Genomic DNA, 21,580 nt, shown 5'->3' on the forward strand with positions numbered 1-21,580 from the left:
GATTGCACAGAAAAAGCATTTTGGTTCCTGAAATTCATTCTGGCGCCCAGGTATCATCACTTGGCTACAAAAGGCTGATAGCCAGGTGCAAAATGCGCCTGGCGCCTGGCTAATTTCAAACAGCGATTAGATGGCGCATACGACAGCAGCCTCCGTCAACCTGGTGCCATCCAGGGCTCCCATCAGGCCTGACCCTTGGTGGCTGTGGTTGATGGGGGAAGATGGGAATTACAGTCCAAAACATTTGGAGGGCACTATGCTTACAAACGCATACAAAGTGGGACGCGGGTGGCGCTGTGGGTTAAACCACAGAGCCTAGGACTTGCCAATCAGAAGGTCGGCGGTTCGAATCCCCGCGACGGGGTGAGCTCCCGTTGCTCGGTCCCTGCTCCTGCCAACCTAGCAGTTTGAAAGCACGTCAAAGTGCAAGTAGATAAATAGGTACCACTCTGGTGGGAAGGTAAACGGCGTTTCCGTGTGCTGCTCTGGTTCGCCAGAAGTGGCTTACTCAAGCTGGCCACATGACCTGTACGCTGGCTCCCTCGGCCAATAAAGCGAGATGAGCGCCGCAACCCCAGAGTCGGCCACGACTGGACCTAATGGTCAGGGGTCCCTTTACCTTTACCTTTATGCTTACAAAGGCTGTTCCATAGTAAATTCTAGTGCGTTTCCATTTCGTACATGGTTGCCATTTCTACCCCACTTGCTTTGATTTGCAGCATTGCAGGGCCCAGTTTCACAAGAATAACCTCTAGCACTTAATCACAGAAAGCTTCGGAAAGCTGGGCTGTAAGTGATTTTAATAGGCTCAGATGGCATCGGGGACTAATGGGGGGGGATACTGGATGATTTTAAACGTAACATTTTTCTTTTTATCTATTCTGCCACAAATAGCAAGTTTAGCTAAGGGGGAGATGAATCACAGTGAAAGCTTTACTACAGAGAAAACCGTCAGAAGTTGATGTCTCAAGAAAAGGAAAGTTTGTCTCCCTCAGATCAGACGAATTAGCTCTGAGGTGGCTTCCGAATGTGCCGCTCAAAATCAGAAGTACAGAACGGGTTTGATTTTGGGAAAACGCAGATGACGTACTCGGCTTGTTTTTATTTGTTTTTTTGTAAAACAAGCTAGGATTGGCCTGTGTAATAATAATATGATCCTTCAAGATACCATTCCACTGCTCCCTAGGATTTCTGCTAGAGTCATGGATGTAGAAACCCAGATGTAGACCCTGATCGAACTGTGCAGCTCTAGAACCAGTTTGTATGTCTGAATCCGTTTCAGGCATTACAGTGTAGCTGTCATTATTCAAATCAGCTGATTGACGGGAAAAGGGTTGAGCAGGTGGGGACTTAATTCCCTTTTCTGAATAGTTGGTGGATGCCATTATTCCTCACAGTGAAAACAAATAGTTCAATATGTTTAAAGTTATTCATTTTTTTTTAAAAAAAACCCAACCCTCTGTTCAAGGTGTGTTCGAACTTGTTCTGAGGTGATAGGATGAGCGCCGGTTTTTAGGAAATGATGCCAACAGAAACAAAAAGAGTGCAGTGATTGACGGGTACGGATATATGAAAGTCATGCCCTCTTCTTTCGTTGGCAATAGAGGGGAAAGCTTTGCTTCTTTTTATTTATCTCTTCTTGGTTCCTTTGTGCTATTTATCTGAAAAATTTGGGAAGGAATTTGGAATATCCTTGAAGAGACCCTGCTTTCATGTGGCCGTATGTTAGCCAAAACATAAATGTAAGTAAAATTATACTTGTGCTTTTCAGTCTTTTATTCAAAAATCTGTGCAAGTAGATTGGAGATCTGAGCTGACCTTTCAGAGGATCAGTAGACCTTGACTTCTCCTTACTTGCAGTGATAAATGCCTTTGTAGTGTTTTCCATATTTTAGTGGGATGGCAGAAGAAACCTTACAAGAGTGTTCTCCTGCATGGTATTGTGTGTTGTGCAGCTCTGTGTCGGGAGTCGCAAACTTTTTTTGGACCGGTGGGCACATTGTGAATTTTGAGAATGCTTTGGGTGCCAGTCACAAATGCGGGGCATGGCATTACTAAATTAGATAAGAGTACAGTCATTGACTCGGGTGGCACTGTGGTCTAAACCACTGAGCTCATGGCTTGCTAATCGGAAGGTCGGTGGTTCAAATCCCCGCGACAGGGTGAGCTCCTGTTGCTCGGTCCCAGCTCTTGCCAACCTAGCATTTCGAAAGCATGTCAAAGTGCAAGTAGATAAATAGATACCGCTCCGGCAGGAAGGTAAACAGCGTTTCCGTGCGCTGCTCTGGTTTCGCCATGACCCGGAAAAACTGTCTGCAGACAAACACCGGCTCCCTCGGCCAGTAAAGCGAGATGAGCAGAGTTGTTCGCGACTGGTCTTAACTGTCAGGGGTCCTTTACCTTTACCTTTTTACAGTCATTGAGCTACCTCATGCTTGTCGTGGGAAGTAGTCTGTGTCCTACTGGTCCTGATTTGTGTACACCACACAATATTGTTTTTTTACTTACACACACACACACACACACACACACACACACACACACACACTGTTGCTCTCAAAGAACAGGGAATATTCTCCAGTTCCAGGGGAAAAACACACACACACAAACCCAAAACAAAAAAATTTTTTTTCCTTCCAGTAGCACCTTAAAGACCAACTAAGTTAGTTCTTGCTATGAGCTTTCGTGTGCATGCACACTTCTTCAGATACCACACAAACCCAGACACACAATTTCTCTCTCACGCGTACACACTTTCACACTTTGCATAGTGACAAACTACACAGCCCCCTCTCCCTCTCTCTGCCCAAGCAAATCCCTCTCAGTCATGCACACACAGTCATGTACCCACCCATTGACCACCCACAAATTCAGAAAAGTGTGACGGAAGCGACTTCTAGTTCCAAAAAACAACAACAACACAAGGGCCGCCAACCTGGCAGCTACGGGCATTCAGTTGGCCATCTCTGCTCTGTGCTACCCTCTCAATGTTTCGTTTTAAATCCTGAAAGCAGATAGAATAGGGATCAACAAACTTTTTCAGTAGGGGGCCGGTCCACTGTCCCTCTGACCTTGGAGGCCAGACTATATTTTGGGGGGGGGGGAATGAACAAATTCCTATGCCCCACAAATAACCCAGAGATGCATTTTAAATAAAAGCACACATTCTACTCGTGTAAAAACACGTTGATTCCCGGACCGTCCGTGGGCCAGATTTAGAAGGTGATTGGGCTGTATTCGGCCCCCAGGCCTTAGGTTGCCTACCCATGAGATAGAGCCATAGACTTGTAGAGTTGGGATTTGCTTCCAGGGCTCATGCAGTCGAACCCCCTGTTTCTTAGGTACAGAAATGAGCCACCAGGCAGAGAATTACATTGGATCCTATGCAGACATACTTAGAACACATTTGCACATATTAATTCAGGGGCACTCCCAGATGTCTGCTTTATCCAGTCATCAAAGTGCCTTTGCAGGCAACTTGCATGGCAGACACTCACAAGACAGGTGTCAACTGTGCCTGTTGCTTGCTGCTAACATGAACACAATGACAGGGTCAGTGTCGGGGCGAAACCATCAAGTACCTCCTAGGCTCCGTAACAACAAGTATCTTGTCCGTTAGCTGTTTTCCTACGTTTTGTGGAGCTTTTGCAAAAGAGAAAGCTAACATCTGGAGCGCTTTAAACAACCACCGTATTTTTCGCTCTATAAGACGCACCAGACCATAAGACACATCTCGTTTTTGGAGGAGGAAAACAAGAAAAAAAAATATTCTGAATCTCAGAAGCCAGAACAACAAGAGGGATCGCTGCGCAGTGAAAGCAGCAATCCCTCTTGCTGTTCTGGCTTCTGGGATAGCTGTGCAGCCTTCATTCGCTCCATAAGACGCACACACATTTCCCCTTACTTTTTAGGAGGGAAAAAGTGAGTCATATAGAGCAAAAAATACGGTACTTGGAATAAGAGATTCACCCAGGTTATCATTGTTTTTAAAGCACCCAGACGTATAAGCAGCAAATGATAAATGATTTACAACCTTCAGGTGCTTGGAAGAATTGGTAGCCTAGTGGGGTGAAATTAAGGGATCACAGGGAACATATTACAAGTAGGAGTGCAAGACTTTTCTAAGTGTCTAGCATATGTTTTGTGCCAGCACTGCCATCTCTAAAAAGTATTTGTTTTTAAATGTTTGCATAATGCATGTTAATTTCAAAACAAAAAACCCCATAGTTCATTGCATGTTAAACTAAAATCCAGCCTCTGGAAAAGGCAGTGCCCACAAGGAAGATTATGAAGATTAAGAATCCTAAGACATTTGTGCACGATAACTTCTATAGAAGTGAATACATGGGACTCCGTTCTGTTATGTTACCCTTCATTTCACACACTTGCTGGTTTGTAATTTATAGGGTCACTCATAAGTGTTGTGCTTTTTTTTGGCATTTATATATTTTTCAGAAAAAGGAGAATTCAAGCATTTGTTTTGAGGAAAAAAGAAAAAAATTCTTTGGACTTTGCAAACAGATGTTAGAAAATGAAAGGTAGGTCAAATGTTGGGCCTACAAATCATGGATTTGCAGAGGGATGCAGTCAGCAATGTAATTATAGTGGTCTGTGGAGAAGTGGCGTACAAATCAATTTAAAATTTAAAATTGTGCATTTCATTCCATTCAGACATGGGTTGAAATTATATTGGCCAAATCCAGAGAAAGTTACTCAAAGCAATAGGACCAGTTAGTTGCAACTAATTTATGCCCCATTAATTTCAATGGAAGGGACGCGGGTGGCGCTGTGGGTAAAACCTCAGCGCCTAGGACTTGCCAATCATATGGTCGGAGGTTCGAATCTCCGCGGTGGGGTGAGCGCCCATTGCTCGGTCCCTGCTCCTGCTCACCTAGCAGTTTGAAAGCACTCTTAAGTGCAAGTAGATAAATAGGTACCGCTTTATAGCGGGAAGGTAAACGGCGTTTCTGTGTGCTGCGCTGGCTCGCCAGAGCAGCTTCGTCACGCTGGCCACGTGACTCGGAAGTGTCTCCGGACAGCGCTGGCCCCCGGCCTCTTAAGTGAGATGGGCGCACAACCCTAGAGTCGGACACGACTGGCCCGTACGGGCAGGGGTACCTTTACCTTTTACCTAATTTCAATGGAACTTAATATAACCATATAATCCTATTCATATTTACTGAGATAAGCTCGCATATTTCACACAGAGGTGCCACTACCGAGAAGGCCCTCTGCCTGGTTCCCACTTCTCACACTGAGGGAACTGTCAGGAGGCCCTCAGAGCTGGACCTCAGGGTCTAGGCTGAACAATGAGGTGAAGATGCTTCTTCAGGTATACAGAGCCGAGGCCATTTAGGGCTTTAAAGGTTAGTACCAACACTTTGAATTGTGCTCGGAAACACACCGGGAGCCAAAGTAGATCTTTCAGAAACTGTGTTATATGGTCCCAGTGGCTGCTCCCAGTCACCAGTCTGGCAGCTGCGATAGTTTCCGAGTCGCCTTCAAAGATAGCCCCACATAGAGCGCATTGCAGTAGTTAAAGCAGAAGATAACCAGAGCTTGTATCACTCTGGCGAAACAGTGTGCAAGCAGGTAGGGTCTCAGCCTGCGTACCAGGTGGAGTTGGTAGACAGCTGCCCTGGACACAGAATTGACCTGCGCCTCCATGGACAGCTGTGAGTCCAAAATGACCCCAAGGCTGTGCACCTGGTTCTTTAGGGGCACAGTTGCCCCTTTCAGGACCAGGGAGTCCCTCACACCTGCCCGCCCCCTGTCTCCCAGAAACAGTAATTCTGTATTGTTGGGATTCAACCTCAATCCATTGACCACCCTCCAACCATCTCCAGACACTCACACAGGATGTTCACTGCCTTCACTGGTTCCGATTAAAACCAGAGCTGGAGCTGGGTATCATCCACATATTGGTGGACACCCAGCCTAACCCTCCTGATGATCTCTCCCAGCAGTTTCATATAGATATTAAAAAGCATGGGGGAAGAGGACAGAGCCCTGAGCATACAGGGGTCCATATACCAACCTGCCATTACCACTTTCTGGACATGGCTCAAGAGGAAGTCCAATTCCCAACCCTCCTAGATGGTAGGATACCGTGGTTGAAATGTAGTAGGATTGCAGCCTATCTCCCTCTGGATTTGTGCTATTATTTAGAGAAAACAACTTTTTTTAAAAAAAAAAAGCATATGATTTTCAATATTCAAATTTTAAATATTTAGAATAGCGCCTAAAACATTTGCTAAAGAGCCTTGCAATTATGCCTTCAATGCACTGTTTAGAATGTAATCAGAATATAATAAAATATAATAAAACCATCCAGTGTGCTGCATTGAAACTAAGCAATAGCAGGGCATAGGGGTTGCTATCGTCAGATCAAGGTGTGGTGGGAGTTTTGTTGTGAAGAGGTTTTGCTTCAGGAAATTGTTGATTTATCTGTTCTGTATCAGAAAATAAAATCATTGCTATGAGCCCACAAAATTTATTGTAATTCCACTCACTCTTACTTCCCTGGCACAATTTTGTGGTTTATCTCAGGTGCCAAAATGTTTTGGGCCGTCCCTGTATATTGATGGAAAATTGTTCTTGTCCTTGATTTTTACTAAATATCACATATCAAGAAAAGTTTTGTTTTTTTTTTTAATCTGTTAAATGGTTAACAGTAGGACGGTTTGCAGAATATCTTGAATGGGCTGACAGTGCCCTAAACACTGCAAAAGAATGTGAGAGTGGTTAAATATTACCCTTGGATCATAAACACATGGATGGTAGGGCTGTGCTAGTGTTCTGCTTCATCAGTGGTCAGTAGACTAAAGGCTGTTTAATAATTGCATTGTTAGATACATAATTAAAAATACATTTGGAAGACATTAAGGGTTTAACTCAGGCATAGGCAAACTCCGGGCCTCCAGATGTTTGGGACTACAATTCCCATCACCCCTAGCTAACAGGACCAGTGGTCAGGGATGATGGGAATTGTAGTCCCAAACATCTGGAGGCCCGGAGTTTGCCTATGCCTGGTTTAACTTCATTCCCTATGTACAGGAAATTCAAAGTTAAGCCTTCTCACTGGATCTTTAGTTCCTACAGCTGCAGTAAACTTACGAAGGTCATGTGCTGTATCTTTACGTTCCTCCCAGTTCGTACGGCACGTTTTAGTGCATTTATGAAATCGCTACCCAGCCCCTCCATATATATCCTGTTGAGTTGTATATATTTATAAACGTACACACATGCACCCACTACGTCATTTTTAAACATCGCTGTTGCTCCTCCCAAATGTGTTCTACAGACCTTACAAATAAATTGCTTTTCAGATGATAACATAAGCTAATGCCACCCTCTGCTGTCAATCACAGTTTGCTCCTCTTGGTGAGTGTGGGCCATTCAGCCGTTCTTGCCTTGCACTGTTTTCCTTTCTGCTTTCCTTCTAGAAGGTAGGCTCAAGTGCACTGGCAACAATCTTCGACCAACATGAAAAAGTGTGTGTGTTGTTGTTTCTAAATTTTGTCTTCAATAATAATAATAATAAGAAGAAGAAGAAGAAGAAGAACAACAACAAATTTTTATTTATAACCCGCCCTTCCTGGTTTAAAAACCGGGCTCAGGGAGGCTAACAGCAAATATAAAACATTGATTAAAATGCAACTTAAAAACAGCATAAAATACAACATAAAATGCAGCATCAATATCAATACAATTCAAAAATTCAGGGGTCATTGGGGGCTGGGAATTAGCTCACTCTGTGGATAGGTGTTAACTTAACCTAAAGCAGCAGGGACTAAACCAGGCATAGGCAAACTCCGGCCCTCCAGATGTTTGGGACTACAATTCCCATTATCCCTGACCACTGGTCCTGTTAGCTAGGGATGATGGGAATTGTAGTCCCAAACATCTGGAGGGTCGGAATTTGCCTATGCCTGAGCTAAATGCCATGTTACCATCATCACTTAATTTGTCTTCCTGTTCTGCTCATTTGCAGTTGGAAAGTAGATTCAGTGAGAACTTTTTAAGTTTGAACTTGCTGGCTTTTGCAGTTGTCAGACCCTTAATGTTGTCTTACTGTATTTTTTTTGTTTGTTTTTTAATTTTTTAGTAAAAATTTGAACCCGAGCCCAAGATACAGAGCTTGCACAGTGGATAAGAAGTTTTAAAAGCTTTGGTTCAAGATTGCAGGAGGCTGAAAGAAAAATTAAAGACATGAGAAGGAGGATCAAATGACAGGTTGCTGTGTTGACTTCCAGCACTGAAGATTGTAAATAGCTGAGAAGTGGAATTAATGACTCTGAAACTGAAACCCAGTTTAAGAAATGTCAGGTTGGTAGGGGTTCCTAGAACTCTGGAACTAGCTTACAACTGTTTTTAATCAACTTTGACTTTCTTTTTAAGGAAATGCTTGTCCAGCTATGGAAACTTAAATGCTTGCTTGTGGCTAAAGTTCTATTCTTAATTTAATTTAATTTTCGGTTCTTGCAAGTTGTGTTGCAGTGAGGGTTTGATCTGCATCCTATTTATGGCCATTGTTGTGTTGAGGACTTTTCAGACCCAACCCTACGCTTACTGGAGCTCCCTGCTACGTCTGAACATAGAGGAACTCTGGTTAGTTCAAACTGGTTTGTTCAAAAAATGAGGATAAATCCGTGGTTAATTTTCCTCACTGGCTATAATTGAAACCAGCAGTGGGAAATGGTTTTTTGTCAAGTGCCACATTCCCTTGGGGTAATTTTGTTTGGGGGCTTTGGAGCCAAAAGTGATTGTGCCCCCCCCATTTCCTTTCTCTTAACAAATATATAAATGTATTGATACTTATTCAAAGATCTACAAAAACAACCCCCCCATTATAAAGTATCTTTGTACGATACACAGAGATAAAGCAGCTGCTTAGTCTAAAAGAGAACAAAGTCAGAAGGAAGAAAAGACAAGGAGAGGAGAATCCCAAGGAAACAGAAAGCAAGAGAAAAGGAAAAGAAAGAAAAAACTAAAGGATAAAGAAGAAAATTAAAGGACTTCTGGCTCTCTGTCCTGCAGCTACATATGATATTCATTCTTTAAGACCCAACCAGTTCTAGTGTTCAAAACTCCCCTTGTTCTAGGCGCATTTTGCAACAGGGAATTTCATTAGGGCAAGCAGTTTCTGAGCTCTGGGCGCAGTACTGCGCCGAAGATTTCAGATTAAAACTGCAGAGTGGAAGGAAAGGGCAATCTTTCTCTGAAGACTGGAGAAGAGACCCTCTTAAGAATATTAGGGGGGTGGGCAGGAGAAGGACTGGGCCATGTGAAAAACGAACATATTATTTTAGCTGCAGTTTATTCATTTTCAGCTTTGTATTCTTATAAAAAAGTGTGCCTGGACATTCCGTTGCTGTGCCCATAAACTCGGTTTAAGGTGCCATTTAGCTTCCAATTTTCCTATCTCAGTTTTTAACACTGAACCATTCTACCTTCTATAAACCAGTCTTTTTTCAGTCTTCAAATCCAGATATTACAAGTTCATTTTCTCTTCCAAGCAAAAAAGTCCATAAGAAAATTCCAATCCTTAACAAATGTCCGTAATGATTTTTCTCTTAATTAAACATGTTAACTTTGCCATCTCAGCCAATTCCAGTAGTTTTAACGGCCATTCTTTTATAGCGGAGTAGGGTTGCGTCTTTCCATCTTGGCTCATACAGTGGTACCTCAGGTTACATACGCTTCAGGTTACATATGCTTCAGGTTACAGACTCCACTAACCCAGAAATAGTGCTTCAGGTTAAGAACTTTGCTTCAGGATGAGAACAGAAATCATGCTCCGGTGGCGCGGCAGCAGCAGGAGGCCCCATTAGCTAAAGTGGTGCTTCAGGTTAAGAACAGTTTCAGGTTAAGAACGGACCTCCGGAACAAATTAAGTACTTAACCCGAGGTACCACTGTATAGCAGTCTCACCACTGTAACCTAAACCTTTTCCTCTCTCAATTTAGTCCTCCCTCTTCTATCTCATCCCCCCCATGCCCATGAGATTAGGCCAAGGGGGGCAGTTGGGCCACTTCTGGCTTAAGTGAACTACAGTTCCCAGAGTTCAAATGTAAAATAATATGGGATTGTGGTTAGTTTAACATTAGAAGCAGATGTTTCAGCTCTGCTCATGGCTACTACAACCACAAGGGATGCAGTAGAACAGAAGCCCACAGCTTTGTGCAAGATTGTTCGCATAATTTGTGTAACTTGATGAAGACGTCAGCCCAGGATGTGGCAGCTGTGAAAAGGGAAAATTCCATTCTGGGGATTGTTAGGGAAAGGAATCAGAAATAAAATTGCCAATATCTTAATGCCATTATACAAAACTATATACAGTTCTGGTCGCCTCTTCTCAAAAAGGAGCTGGAAAAGTTTCAGGGAAAAAGGCCAGCAAAACGATGAAGGGCAGAAAGGGACTTTTTTGGGACTTTTCAGTTTTAGAGAAAAGTGAGAGGCAACACGATAGAAGTTTATACAATTCAGCCTGGCATGGAGAAAGTGGATAGAGAAAGGGGAGCAAATTGGGATTTGTATTTAATCAGTTTTTCTTTTAAAGAAAAGAACCACAGTATGGAGAAAATATTTGCGCTGGGAGTGGGGCATGGAGAGATTGACGCAGTGGAGAATTGTGTGAGGAAAGTTTCCCACAAAAAACGCACTAGCCTCATTTCCCAGTATATTACTTAGATTAGGAATTAATGGCACACTGATAACCTGGGGGGGGGGAGGAGAAACTATGCAAGTCCTTTCCACTTTGCAGAAGCTTCCCTGTATAGGTTTGTGGCTATTTACAAGGTTTATGTTAAGAAAAGTGGTAACCTGTTTCATGGAGAGAACCTGTTACATTCTTTGTGCTCTTTTCGGCAACCCTGGTGCTAGACAAACCCAGGTTTAAATTTGTCAGTTGTGAATGAGTAAAGGTAAAGGGACCCCTGACCATTAGGTCCAGTCGTGGCCGACTCTGGGGTTGCGGCGCTCATCTCGCTTTACTGGCCGAGGGAGCCGGTGTACAGCTTCCGGGTCATGTGGCCAGCAGGACTAAGCCGCTTCTGGCAAACTAGAGCAGTGCACGGAAACGCTGTTTACCTTCCCGCTGGAGTGGTACCTATTTATCTACTTGCACTGGCGTGCTTTCGAACTGCTAGGCTGGCAGGAGCAGGGACTGAGCAACGGTACCCAGATTCTTTTCCCTTCTTTCTGCTTCTGAGAAAACGAATCACCCAGGGATGATGATTTGGTCCTCTAAATGTTGCTGGACTACAACTCCCATCATGCTGCCGAGGGCTGATGAAAGATGTAGTCGAAGGATATCTGGGGGGCTGCAGATTCCCCATCCCCACTGTAGCCCAAGGGTTGCAGAATAGTAACAACCCTGAGGGATAGGATGGACTAAGAGATACAGAGATATTCAAGGATGCACACTGTCAGAGGTGGGATTTGAACTTGCCTTTCTCCGTTTTGCACAAGTCTGCAATAGCTATATTGTTGGTCCTCAACAGGTGGGTCGCTCTGATTGACACCACAACCTCCTTTCAGAGCGAGAGGGAGACAAAGGGGAGCATCATTCTAACTGGGTTCCGTATTTTAGATTCGTTCGTCAGCCGTTAAAACCCTGGGTTTTAGTTTTGAATGGCTGCATTATTGCTAGGCTCTTGGGCCGTAAGTTATTCCTGTGTCCCTTATGGTTCTCCAGCACTGTCCATTCTTACTGATAGCACTGTGATTCTGCTACTGAAGGCAGCTGTTTCTTAGGCAGCCTGTATCCTCCATGTTGCTGTTTGTAAGTTCAATGTGTCTGGACGGTCTTAGACTAGAGCCTGTGACATGCAACTTTCCATGATGCTGTCTGTTCCACAGATCTTTGCGGGACTTCTTACCTGAATGACTGTGAACAAAACTCAGTAATTGTGTGTGTGTGAGTGTGTGTGTGTGAGAGAGAGAGAGAGAGAGAGAGACCTTCCCCAGGGTGTTGGCTGGGTGTCCCTTTTGCTTTTAATGGACTGTAATGCTTGGATGCGGGTGGCGCTGTGATCTAAACCACTGAGTCCCTTGGGTATGCTGATCAGAAGGCTGGCGGTTCGAATCCCTGCGACGGGGTGAGCTCCCATTGCTCAGTCCCAGCTCCTGCCAACCTAGCAGTTCCAAAGCACGTCAAAGTGCAAGTAGATAAATAGGTACCGCTCCAGCGGGAAGGTAAACGACAATTCTGTGCGCTGCTCTGGTTTGCCAGAAGCGGCTTAGTCATGCTGGCCACATGACCCGGAAGCTGTATGCCGGCTCCCTCGGTCAATAAAGCGAGATGAGCGCCGCAACCCCAGAGTCAGCCACGACTGGACCTAATGGTCAGGGGTCCCTTTACCTTTACCTTTACCTTTACCTTTACCTTTACCTTTACCTTTAATGCTCGGAAGAGAAAAGAGCTGCAGCGCTTTGTCCCCCACTTACCCTCATGCATATCCCAGGCATTAGCCTATATTGAATCATAAGTCGTCTTTATTGTAAATTGAACTCTTGGGATATTTGGGAAACAGACATACGTTTGACAGAAGGCTTCTTGGTCATTCACATGTGTTGCCCATCCTAAACATGACAAATTGCAGAATACGAATCGCATTTACAAGGTTTGCCCAGGTATCTTAACAGCCGTCAAATCTGGACAGCTAACTAGGTTCCGAAAACACTGTTAAGAATCCATTATTAGCTCTGCTTAACCCAGAATTGCATGTTTGCACTATATTAAACTGAAACTATGTTGAAAAAATTCCCCAAACCTAGCTCTGGGAAAGACAGATTGAGGAACTAGCTCTGCTCACTTGGCTTCATGTCTGGTTGAGGTTATTATTATTATTATTATTATTATTATTATTATTATTATTATTATTATAATATCTCTATGCTGCTTCTTATTCAAATAAATCCCAAAGCAGCTTACAAACAAAAGATAAAAATAACATAATGGAACATCACGAATACAGCATAAATTGTATAGAATACTGAGCAAATCATCAGTAAAACATTCACAAATCACAAATAAAACAATTTACCATCTGTGTAACACTATTAACAAAACAACTGAAAAATAAGCTAAACATCACAGTTACACCAAAAATCATAGTATAAGATTCACAAAGCACGACAGCATTCATATCTATAAAACAACGTTAACATCATAGCAACAAAACAAACAAAGCCCTGTTGAATTTGTGCATGGGTGTCTTCCTCGGTTGGTGCTGAGAATGCCAAGGTTGCAGGTTTGATCCCCGGATGGGATAGATGCATATTCCTGCATTTCGGGGGGTTGGACTAGATGATCCTCAGGGTCTCTTCCAACTCTACAGTTCTATGATTCTGTTATTCTCAGGAGCTCAATGAAATTGGGAAAGTTGGACATGGTTGGGTGCGGGGCTGATTCTGACCATCTGTTGCCTCTTGTTCCGTAAGCTTCATCAACCATACCTGCTTTTTCCCTATCAGAGTGTGATTGTAGAAGACTCATAAAACCGCTTGTGCCTGGAGTATTCTTTCTTTTTACAAATAAGCAAAATAAATTTTGTTCTTATTTAATTAGGCTGGTTTTATATCGTAGTGCCACAGATCAGTGCATTATAGCACTGCAGGAAAATCTCCCCTCTGGTCATAAGAATTCAAAATGAAGCTTTTAAAGTGAATAGTCTTCACTAATTAAATGTAATATAACCACAAACAGGAATATCACCAATTGTCCTCTTTGGTTATTCATTTTTCTTCATGTATGCCAGCTTATTGTGCGGCAAAGTATGTCTGTGGGTTTTGGGGGAGGGCAGTGAGTGTTAAATAACGACTAGGTAATCTCTCATGACAGGAATCTTACTAAAATATCATTTACAAGAGCTGAAGCATCTCTTTATTACGGGGCTTGTAAATAAGTCCACCCAAGTCCCTAGCCTGCTTGCCCGCATGTGCCATTATGGGCAATGTTTCAATATCTAGTCACCTGAAGGGAATTTTTAGTTCTCCAGCTGTTGGGGAGAGCAGGGCTGGGTTTAGGTTTGATGAGGCCCTAAGCTACTGAAGGTAATGGGGCCCTTTCTATGTCCAGCTGTCCTTTGTCAACAACAAATTGCCGCTGTTTTTTGTGTTGAATATATGCTATATGGAGGGACGCTGGTGGCGCTGTGGGTTAAACCACAGAGCCTAGGACTTGCCAATCAGAAGGTCGGCGGTTTGAATCCCCGCAACGGGGTGAGCTCCCGTTGCTCGGTCCCTGCTCCTGCCAACCTAGCAGTTCGAAAGCACGTCAAAGTGCAAGTAGATAAATAGGTACCACTCCAGCGGGAAGGTAAACGGCATTTCCGTGTGCTGCTCTGGTTCGCCAGAAGTGGCTTAGTCCTACTGGCCACACGACCCAGAAGCTGTACGCCGGCTCCCTCGGCCAATAAAGCGAGATGAGCGCCGCAACCCCAGAGTCGGTCACGACTGGACCTAATGGTCAGGGGTCCCTTTACCTTTATATGCTATTTGGTAATTTATGGACCTAATAGGTATCTAAAGCCATTTGCTTGTAACAAAATATGTATTTTATCAAAGTAATTTTATTTTATTTGTTTTTTATCTTCTATTTCGGAAATGTACATCCAGGGTTTTTTCCCTTTAAATTTTTTCAGACCCCCAAGAGAGTGGGGCCCTAAGCTATAGCTTGTTTTGGTTATATAGGCATGACTCAGGTTACAGACGCTTCAGGTTGCGCGTTTTTGGGTTATGGACACGCCGAAACCCGGAAGTACCGGAACGGGTTACTTCTGGGTTTCGGCGCTCACACATGCGCAGAAGCACTAAGTCGCGCTATGCGCAGAAGTGCCGAATCGCAACCCGCTCGTGTGCAGACGCGGCGCTGCAGGTTGCGGACGCTGTGGGTTGCGAATGTGCCTCCCGCACGGATCACGTTTGCAACCCGAGCATCCACTGTACGTAAATCCGGCACTGGGGGCGAGTAACTCTGTACATGTAATAAGTGCAACAAGAGAATATTCTTGGTGACTCTTTGTATCGTGTCTTTGCAATTTCATTATCCTGAAGTACGTAGTCTGGGATTTGAGGTGATTCTATTCTTTCCATTTTCTCATATGGCTTCAAAAGAAGTCGCTTTTAAAGGTCTGCCAGCGACTACAGTGGTGCCTTGGGTTACATACGCTTCAGGTTACATACGCTTCAGGTTACAGACTCCGATAACCCAGAAATAGTACTTCAGGTTAAGAACTTTGCTTCAGGATGAGAACAGAAATCGTGTTCCGGCAGCGCGGCAGCAGCAGGAGGCCCCATTAGCTAAAGTGGTGCTTCAGGTTAAGAACAGTTTCAGGTTAAGTACGGACCTCCGGAACGAATTAAGTACTTAACCCGAGGTACCACTATACCTTTTTTCTTCGCTTCAGCTAGCCAGAATTCAGTCTCTCTGCCACCCCTGGTCATTACTTCTGATGACCCGTAAGCTGTTCAAGAAAGATATTTTGTTTACGTTATTTCACTTGGAGATGTAACTTAGTATGTGTATAAAACACCGTTTCCCCTTTTTGTTTCAGGCATTCGACCACCAATCATGAATGGGCCCATGCACCCGCGTCCCTTGGTAGCACTGCTGGATGGCCGGGACTGCACAGTGGAAATGCCAATCCTGAAGGACGTCGCCACTGTTGCGTTTTGCGATGCACAGTCCACGCAAGAAATTCATGAAAAGGTGCAGCTGAACATTTATTTAAATTACCCGTCTAGGAAGCACCGTATTTTTCACTCTATAGGACGCACCGGACCATAGAATGCACCGGACCATAGGAGGGGGAGAACAGGAAAAAAAAAATTCTCCCCCTCTCTCAGCGCCCCTTCAGCGAAGCGGGAGGAGAAACGGAGCCCCTTCCATTTCTCCTCCCGCTTCGCTGAAGGGGCGCTGCGCAGAGAGGGAAAACTGTGCAGCGCCTCTCCAGCGAAGTGAAGCCTGGAGAGGAAGAGGGACCAGTGTGCACCAACCCCTCTCGCTCTTCAAGCAGCTATCTGCAAGCCTTCGGAGCGCAGCAGGAGTTCCCTCTGCGCTCCAGGGGCTTCAGGCGGCTTCAGCGAAAGCAACCCGAAGCCTCCGGAGCGTGAGGGGAGCTCTCCCTCTGTGCTTCGGAGGCTTCGCATTGCTATCGCTGAAGCCAAGGAGCCTGCATTCGCTCCATAGGATGCATACACATTTCCCCTTCATTTTTGGAGGGGAAAAAGTGTCCTATAGAGCGAAAAATACGGTATTGTGAACACCATGTACCACTACCACTTTCCCCATATTCTGCATGGCACCCGAAAGGATAATCTGAAATGGCAAGCTGTTTTACAGATAATGCGCAGAGGAGTATACAGCCCTGCACTGTGTCCATCCTGGCAAATCTCAAACATGGTAAAAAACAACAACAACCTTAAGCAGGCGTCCTCAACCTCGGCCCTCCAGATGTTTTTGACCTACAACTCCCATGATCCCTAGCTAGCAGGACCAGTGGTCAGGGATGCTGGGAATTGTAGTCTCAAAACATCTGGAGGGCCGAGGTTGAGGAAGCCTGACCTTAAGCTTAACTAATACAGGCGTACCTTGGAACGTATCCTTTCCGGGAGCCCGTTCGACTTCCGAAACGTTCGGAAACCAAAGCGCGGCTTCTGATTGGCTGCAGGAAGCTCTTGCAGCCAATCGGAAGCCCTGCCGGACGTTTGGCTTCCAAAAATAGTTTGCAAACGGGAGCAGTCCCTTCCGGGTGTTTGGGAGACAAAATGTCTGAGTACCAAGGCATTTGGGATCTAAGGTACGACTGTAAATATTTAGGACTCAGATATCCTGGCTCTGGTGGCATACCCTTTCAGACTGGGGAAACCAGCCCTGCTGGCTACCAGCTGCCAGTACCAGATGCTTTCTTTCCTAGTTGGTTGGTTGGTTTGGTGATTGCTCCAACCATTTGCAACAATAACAGGAGAAGGGTTCTAAACTGAGCTAGGGGTTATGAGTGCAAAACCAGAAAGTCTGCTTTGTTGATGATCCCTCTAGGTCTTCCAGGAGTCGTGCATGTGCTTGAATGATTTCAGGGACGGGGACCCAGAGGCCAAATGCACCCCTCTGTACCAGTTCCTGGCCTTTTCGGTTACAGGGAACCAGGCAGAGGGCCTTCTTGGTAGTGGCACCCGCCCTGTGGAACGCCCTCCCACCAGATGTCAAAGAGAAGAACAACTACCAGATTTTTAGAAGACATCTGAAGGCAGCCCTCTTTAGGGAAGCTTTTAATATTTAACAGACTACTGTATTTTAATGCTTTCGTGGAAGCTGCCCAGAGTGGCTGGGGAAACCCAGCCAGATGGGCGGGGTATAAATAATAAATTCTATTCTATTCTATTCTGTTCTGTTCTGTTCTGTTCTGTTCTGTTCTGTTCTATTCTATTCTCCTCAGGCCACAGCCACTCTCAGCACCCTCTTGTAGTGCATTTGCTTGCCTGGAATGCATTCCTGAACTGTGATTAGGGCCTGTTACTTGCCTGGATAAAAGGGACGTGGGTGGCGCTGTGGGTTAAACCACAGAGCCTAGGACTTGCCGATCAGAAGGTTGGCGGTTCGAAACCCCGCGATGGGGTGAGCTCCTGTTGCTCGGTCCCTGCTCCTGCCAACCTAGCAGTTCGAAAGCACGTCAAAGTGCAAGTAGATAAATAGGTACCGCTCCGGCAGGAAGGTAAACGGCGTTTCCGTGCACTGCTCTGGTTTGCCAGAAGCGGCTTAGTCATGCTGGCCACATGACCTGGAAGCTGTACGCCGGCTCCCTCGGCCAATAAAGTGAGATGAGCGCCGCAACCCCAGAGTTGGTCACGACTGGACCTAATGGTCAGGGGTCCCTTTACCTTTACCTTACTTGCCTGGATAGAGGATGGAAATGGGGTTTTGTGTTTATAAACCTATGGCTTCTGTATGGCTGGAATATAGCCCACTCTACAAATATCAGCGCCGCATGGTGCTTCTGTGTCCCTTTTTTTGCCTTTGGCACTGCTCACCACTAGCCTGCAACTCCCAGAAGCTTGCCTTTGAAGAAGAAAGTTGCCCTCAGGCTGAAAATAAGACCCACCTCGATTTATAGCATTGCTGGCCTTGCGGAGAGTTTCTTAGAGGCCATTGGGACAGTGTAGATTTTTTAAACATATGAAATGTGTTGCAAGAACGCTAAACATTTGCTTTTTTGAACAGCCCAACACATAAATGGCCAGTGTCTCTGCAGAATAAATTTGAACTAGTATTGAACTATAGATTTGGATCTATCTGTGAGGTCTCATTTAAAAAAAAAATGGTTCCCTACCAAATAAATTAGTGTAATTTCTATAAACTGCTAATGGCTGACCTTTTCAGAGAAATGTCAGGTTTGTTTCCTCTAATAGATGGAAGATTTCACCAGAGATGTTGGCAGCATCTCACAGGATAACTTGCTTCAGATTGTAGCTCGTCAGAAACACTCAAATGTTTCCACTCCAATATGGGCGACTGACCTTTAAATCCAAGGTTACCATAGGTCAGACCTCATTTTTCCTGAAGATAAGCACATTCAGTTTTCTAATTCAGTGAAGGGAGAATGTTCAGCTCTGCACTATTTCTCCTACCTAGCTTTTTTATTTGGGCGGGCAGGGGTATGTGTGCAGGAAATCGTGGCCTCTCAGACAAGACGCTGCTTCAAAGTCGTAGAATTGTAGAGTTGGAAGGAATCATGTCTAGACCAACCCCCTGCAATGCTGGGGTGTAGACAATAGACTCACTTCCAGCTCCACTAACACAGTTGCTGCTAAATACCCTTTCCTGATCGCCAAAGAATTGATGCTTTTGAATTCTGGTGCTGGAGGAGACTCTTGAGAGTCCCATGGACTGTAAGAAGATCAAACCTATCCATTCTGAAGGAAATCAGCCCTGAGTGCTCACTGGAAGGACAGATCCTGAAGCTGAGGCTCCAATACTTTGGCCACCTCATGAGAAGAGAAGACTCCCTGGAAAAGACCCTGATGTTGGGAAAGATGGAGGGCACAAGGAGAAGGGGAAGACAGAGGACGAGATGGTTGGACAGTGTTCTCGAAGCTATCAGCATGAGTTTGACCAAACTGCGGGAGGCAGTGGAAGACAGGAGTGCCTGGCGTGCTCTGGTCCAGGGGGTCACGAAGAGTCAGACACGACTCAACAACTAAACAACAATTCCACCTTGTTCCCATCACACTGTTGCTGCAGCCACTGTGCACAGATACAGAAGAGATGAATAGGATTGGCTGCTAGGCTTAATGCACACCTATGTCTGCTCTCCATTCTTCAACAGAAGTTCTCCTCTGCCTCTTCTTTTGGCTGCCAACTTTAGCTGCACCCAGAGGCTGAAGAAAGCCTACAGCTTGTTTCAGAAAAGCAAAGGAAAGTATAGCATGGGAGCTCCCCCAAAATATAAATTCTTTCCCCCCAGGGACTCCCGCCCAGCGGGACGTGCATTAAAGGAGCACTTTACAAATCATTCATATCTTCTGCACAGGCCTCATTTCTTCACATTTTAGCCTTGAGCTTCCAGATGGCTCACTAAAAGCTCTTGAGATGGCGTACAAAACACATGAGAATAATGTACCATATTAAGGGCAGTGCTTTTGGTGGGGGGCGGCGTGCAAGTCCTCACATTTTGATCAATTATACAATGCCTCTCTTCCCTTCCCTACTGAACTTATGACAAACGTTTAATTAAAACGTTGATAATAAAAATCAAAAATACGAAATAAAAACCAAAATGGTTAACATTTTATCTGTCCTTCCAGTGAGCACTCAGGGCTGATTTCCTTCAGAATGGAGAGGTTTGATCTTCTTGCATTCCATGGGACTCTCAAGAGTCTCCTCCAGCACCAGAATTCAAAAGCATCCATTCTTTGGCGATCAGCCTTCTTTATGGTCCAGCTCTCACTTCCATACATCACTACTGGGAAAACCATAGCTTTTACTATACGGACCTTTGTTGGCAAGGTGGTGTCTCTACTTTTTAAGATGCTGTCTAGGGTTACCATCTGCAGTGATCATGGAGCTCAAGAAAGTAAAATCTCTCACTGCCTCCATTTCTTCCCCTTCTATTTGCCAGGAGGTGATGGGACCAGTGGCCATGATCTTCGTTTTTTTGATGTTGAGCTTCAGACCATATTTTGCGCTCTCCTCTTTCACCCTCAATAAAAGGTTCTTTAATTCCTCCTCACTTTCTGCCATCAAGGTTGTGTCATCTGCATTCCACAAGGTTGAATGGGAGATGGCAAAACCTCAATTGGTACCAGTTATGCTATTGGATGTGCTTATGGCAGTTTTGATCCTTATAGAGGTGTTTTTGTTTTGTTACTCTTTTCGAGAAATAAGGAAACTATTGACAGCAAGAGAAACTCTTGCCAGGCGACCACTTATTGGAGAGCTGATGGGAAATTCTTCATGACCTTAGATGCCTCCTGTATAAATTGACACCAGATGATGTTTTGGAACATAAAATCTTGGCTGGCTTTGGAGCTCTTTGCATAATGCCGATCTCGAGTTTACTTCAAAGGATTGGTGGGATAGGTAGGGATGGGAACTGCCTTTCAGTAGTTTTATTTGTGTTACGCTTTTTAGTAAAAGTTAAAGGATCAGAAAGGAAGAACCGTTCTCCACAGTGCTAATAGCTCCACAAGAAAACACTTCAATTGCTTTGCTCTATTTTTCTTATTGTTGTTGTTTAGTCGTTTAGTCGTGTCCGACTCTTTGTGACCCCATGGACCAGAGTATGCCAGGCACTCTTGTCTTCCACTGCCTCCCGCAGTTTGGTCAAACTCATGTTCATAGCTTCGAGAACACTGTCCAACCATCTCATCCTCTGTCGTCCCCTTCTCCTTGTGCCCTCCATCTTTCCCAACATCAGGGTCTTTTCCAGGGAGTCTTCTCTTCTCATGAGGTGGCCAAAGTATTGGAGCCTCAGCTTCAGGATCTGTCCTTCCAGTGAGCACTCAGGGCTGATTTCCTTAAGAATGGATACGTTTTTCTATTTTTCTATTTTGCTTTATTTTCCCAAAGGCTTTTTTCTTGCCTTAAACAACTAGGGTACACTATTCAGTGAAACCTGATAAATGTCTTGAGATTTGCCATGATGCTAAAAACGAAACCTGCACCTCAGACTGTTGGTGGGCACCGGGTCCAAAGCAGTCAGATTACCAAGTACGTAACATCTTAATCCATGCTATTTTGCCAGGTTAAAGGTAAAGGTAAAGAGACCCCTGACCATTAGGTCCAGTCGTGGCTGACTCTGGGGTTGCAGTGCTCATCTCGCTTTATTGGCCGAGGGAGTCGGCATACAGCTTCCAGGTCATGTGGCCAGCAAGGCTAAGCCACTTCTGGGGAACCAGAGCAGCGCACGGAAACGCCATTTACCTTCCCGCCGGAGCGGTACCTATTTATCTACTTGCACTTTGATGTGCTTTCGAACTGCTAGGTTGGCAGGAGCAGGGACCGAGGAACGGGAGCTCACCCCATCGCAGGGATTTGAACCGCCGACCTTCTGATCGGCAAGCCCTAGGCTCTGTGGTT

At 44.9% G+C, this 21,580-nt stretch overlaps 1 protein-coding gene and 1 long non-coding RNA gene across 15 annotated transcripts in view; one reads left to right on the top strand and one right to left on the bottom strand.

Annotated features, from left to right (window-relative positions):
* Positions 1-21,580, bottom strand: part of LOC310763592 — a 190,215-nt gene that overhangs the window by 137,320 nt on the left and 31,315 nt on the right. Inside the window, exon 1 of one of the 3 annotated variants that reach the window (XR_014548692.1) lies at positions 3,690-4,448. The exons of the other annotated variants lie outside the window; for them this stretch is intronic. This is a non-coding gene — a long non-coding RNA (uncharacterized lncRNA). Of the gene's footprint in view, positions 1-3,689; positions 4,449-21,580 lie in introns of those variants that run through there. 3 annotated transcript variants of the gene reach the window in all.
* Positions 1-21,580, top strand: part of CTBP1 (C-terminal binding protein 1) — a 54,795-nt gene that overhangs the window by 16,075 nt on the left and 17,140 nt on the right. For 5 of the 12 annotated variants that reach the window (XM_083615858.1, XM_083615854.1, XM_083615855.1 and 2 more), the window contains exons 2-4: positions 4,456-4,538; positions 8,108-8,328; positions 15,561-15,715. In XM_083615858.1, coding sequence (XP_083471984.1) covers positions 8,322-8,328; positions 15,561-15,715 — 162 coding nt within the window. In that variant the 5' untranslated portion in view covers positions 4,456-4,538; positions 8,108-8,321. Of the gene's footprint in view, positions 1-1,095; positions 1,743-4,455; positions 4,539-8,107; positions 8,329-15,560; positions 15,716-21,580 lie in introns of those variants that run through there. The other 7 variants (XM_083615857.1, XM_083615852.1, XM_083615851.1 and 4 more) reach the window with 4 other exon arrangements.

Source organism: Podarcis filfolensis (genome assembly GCF_964270895.1).
Source record: "Podarcis filfolensis genome assembly, chromosome: 5".
Classification (NCBI taxonomy): domain Eukaryota; kingdom Metazoa; phylum Chordata; class Lepidosauria; order Squamata; family Lacertidae; genus Podarcis; species Podarcis filfolensis.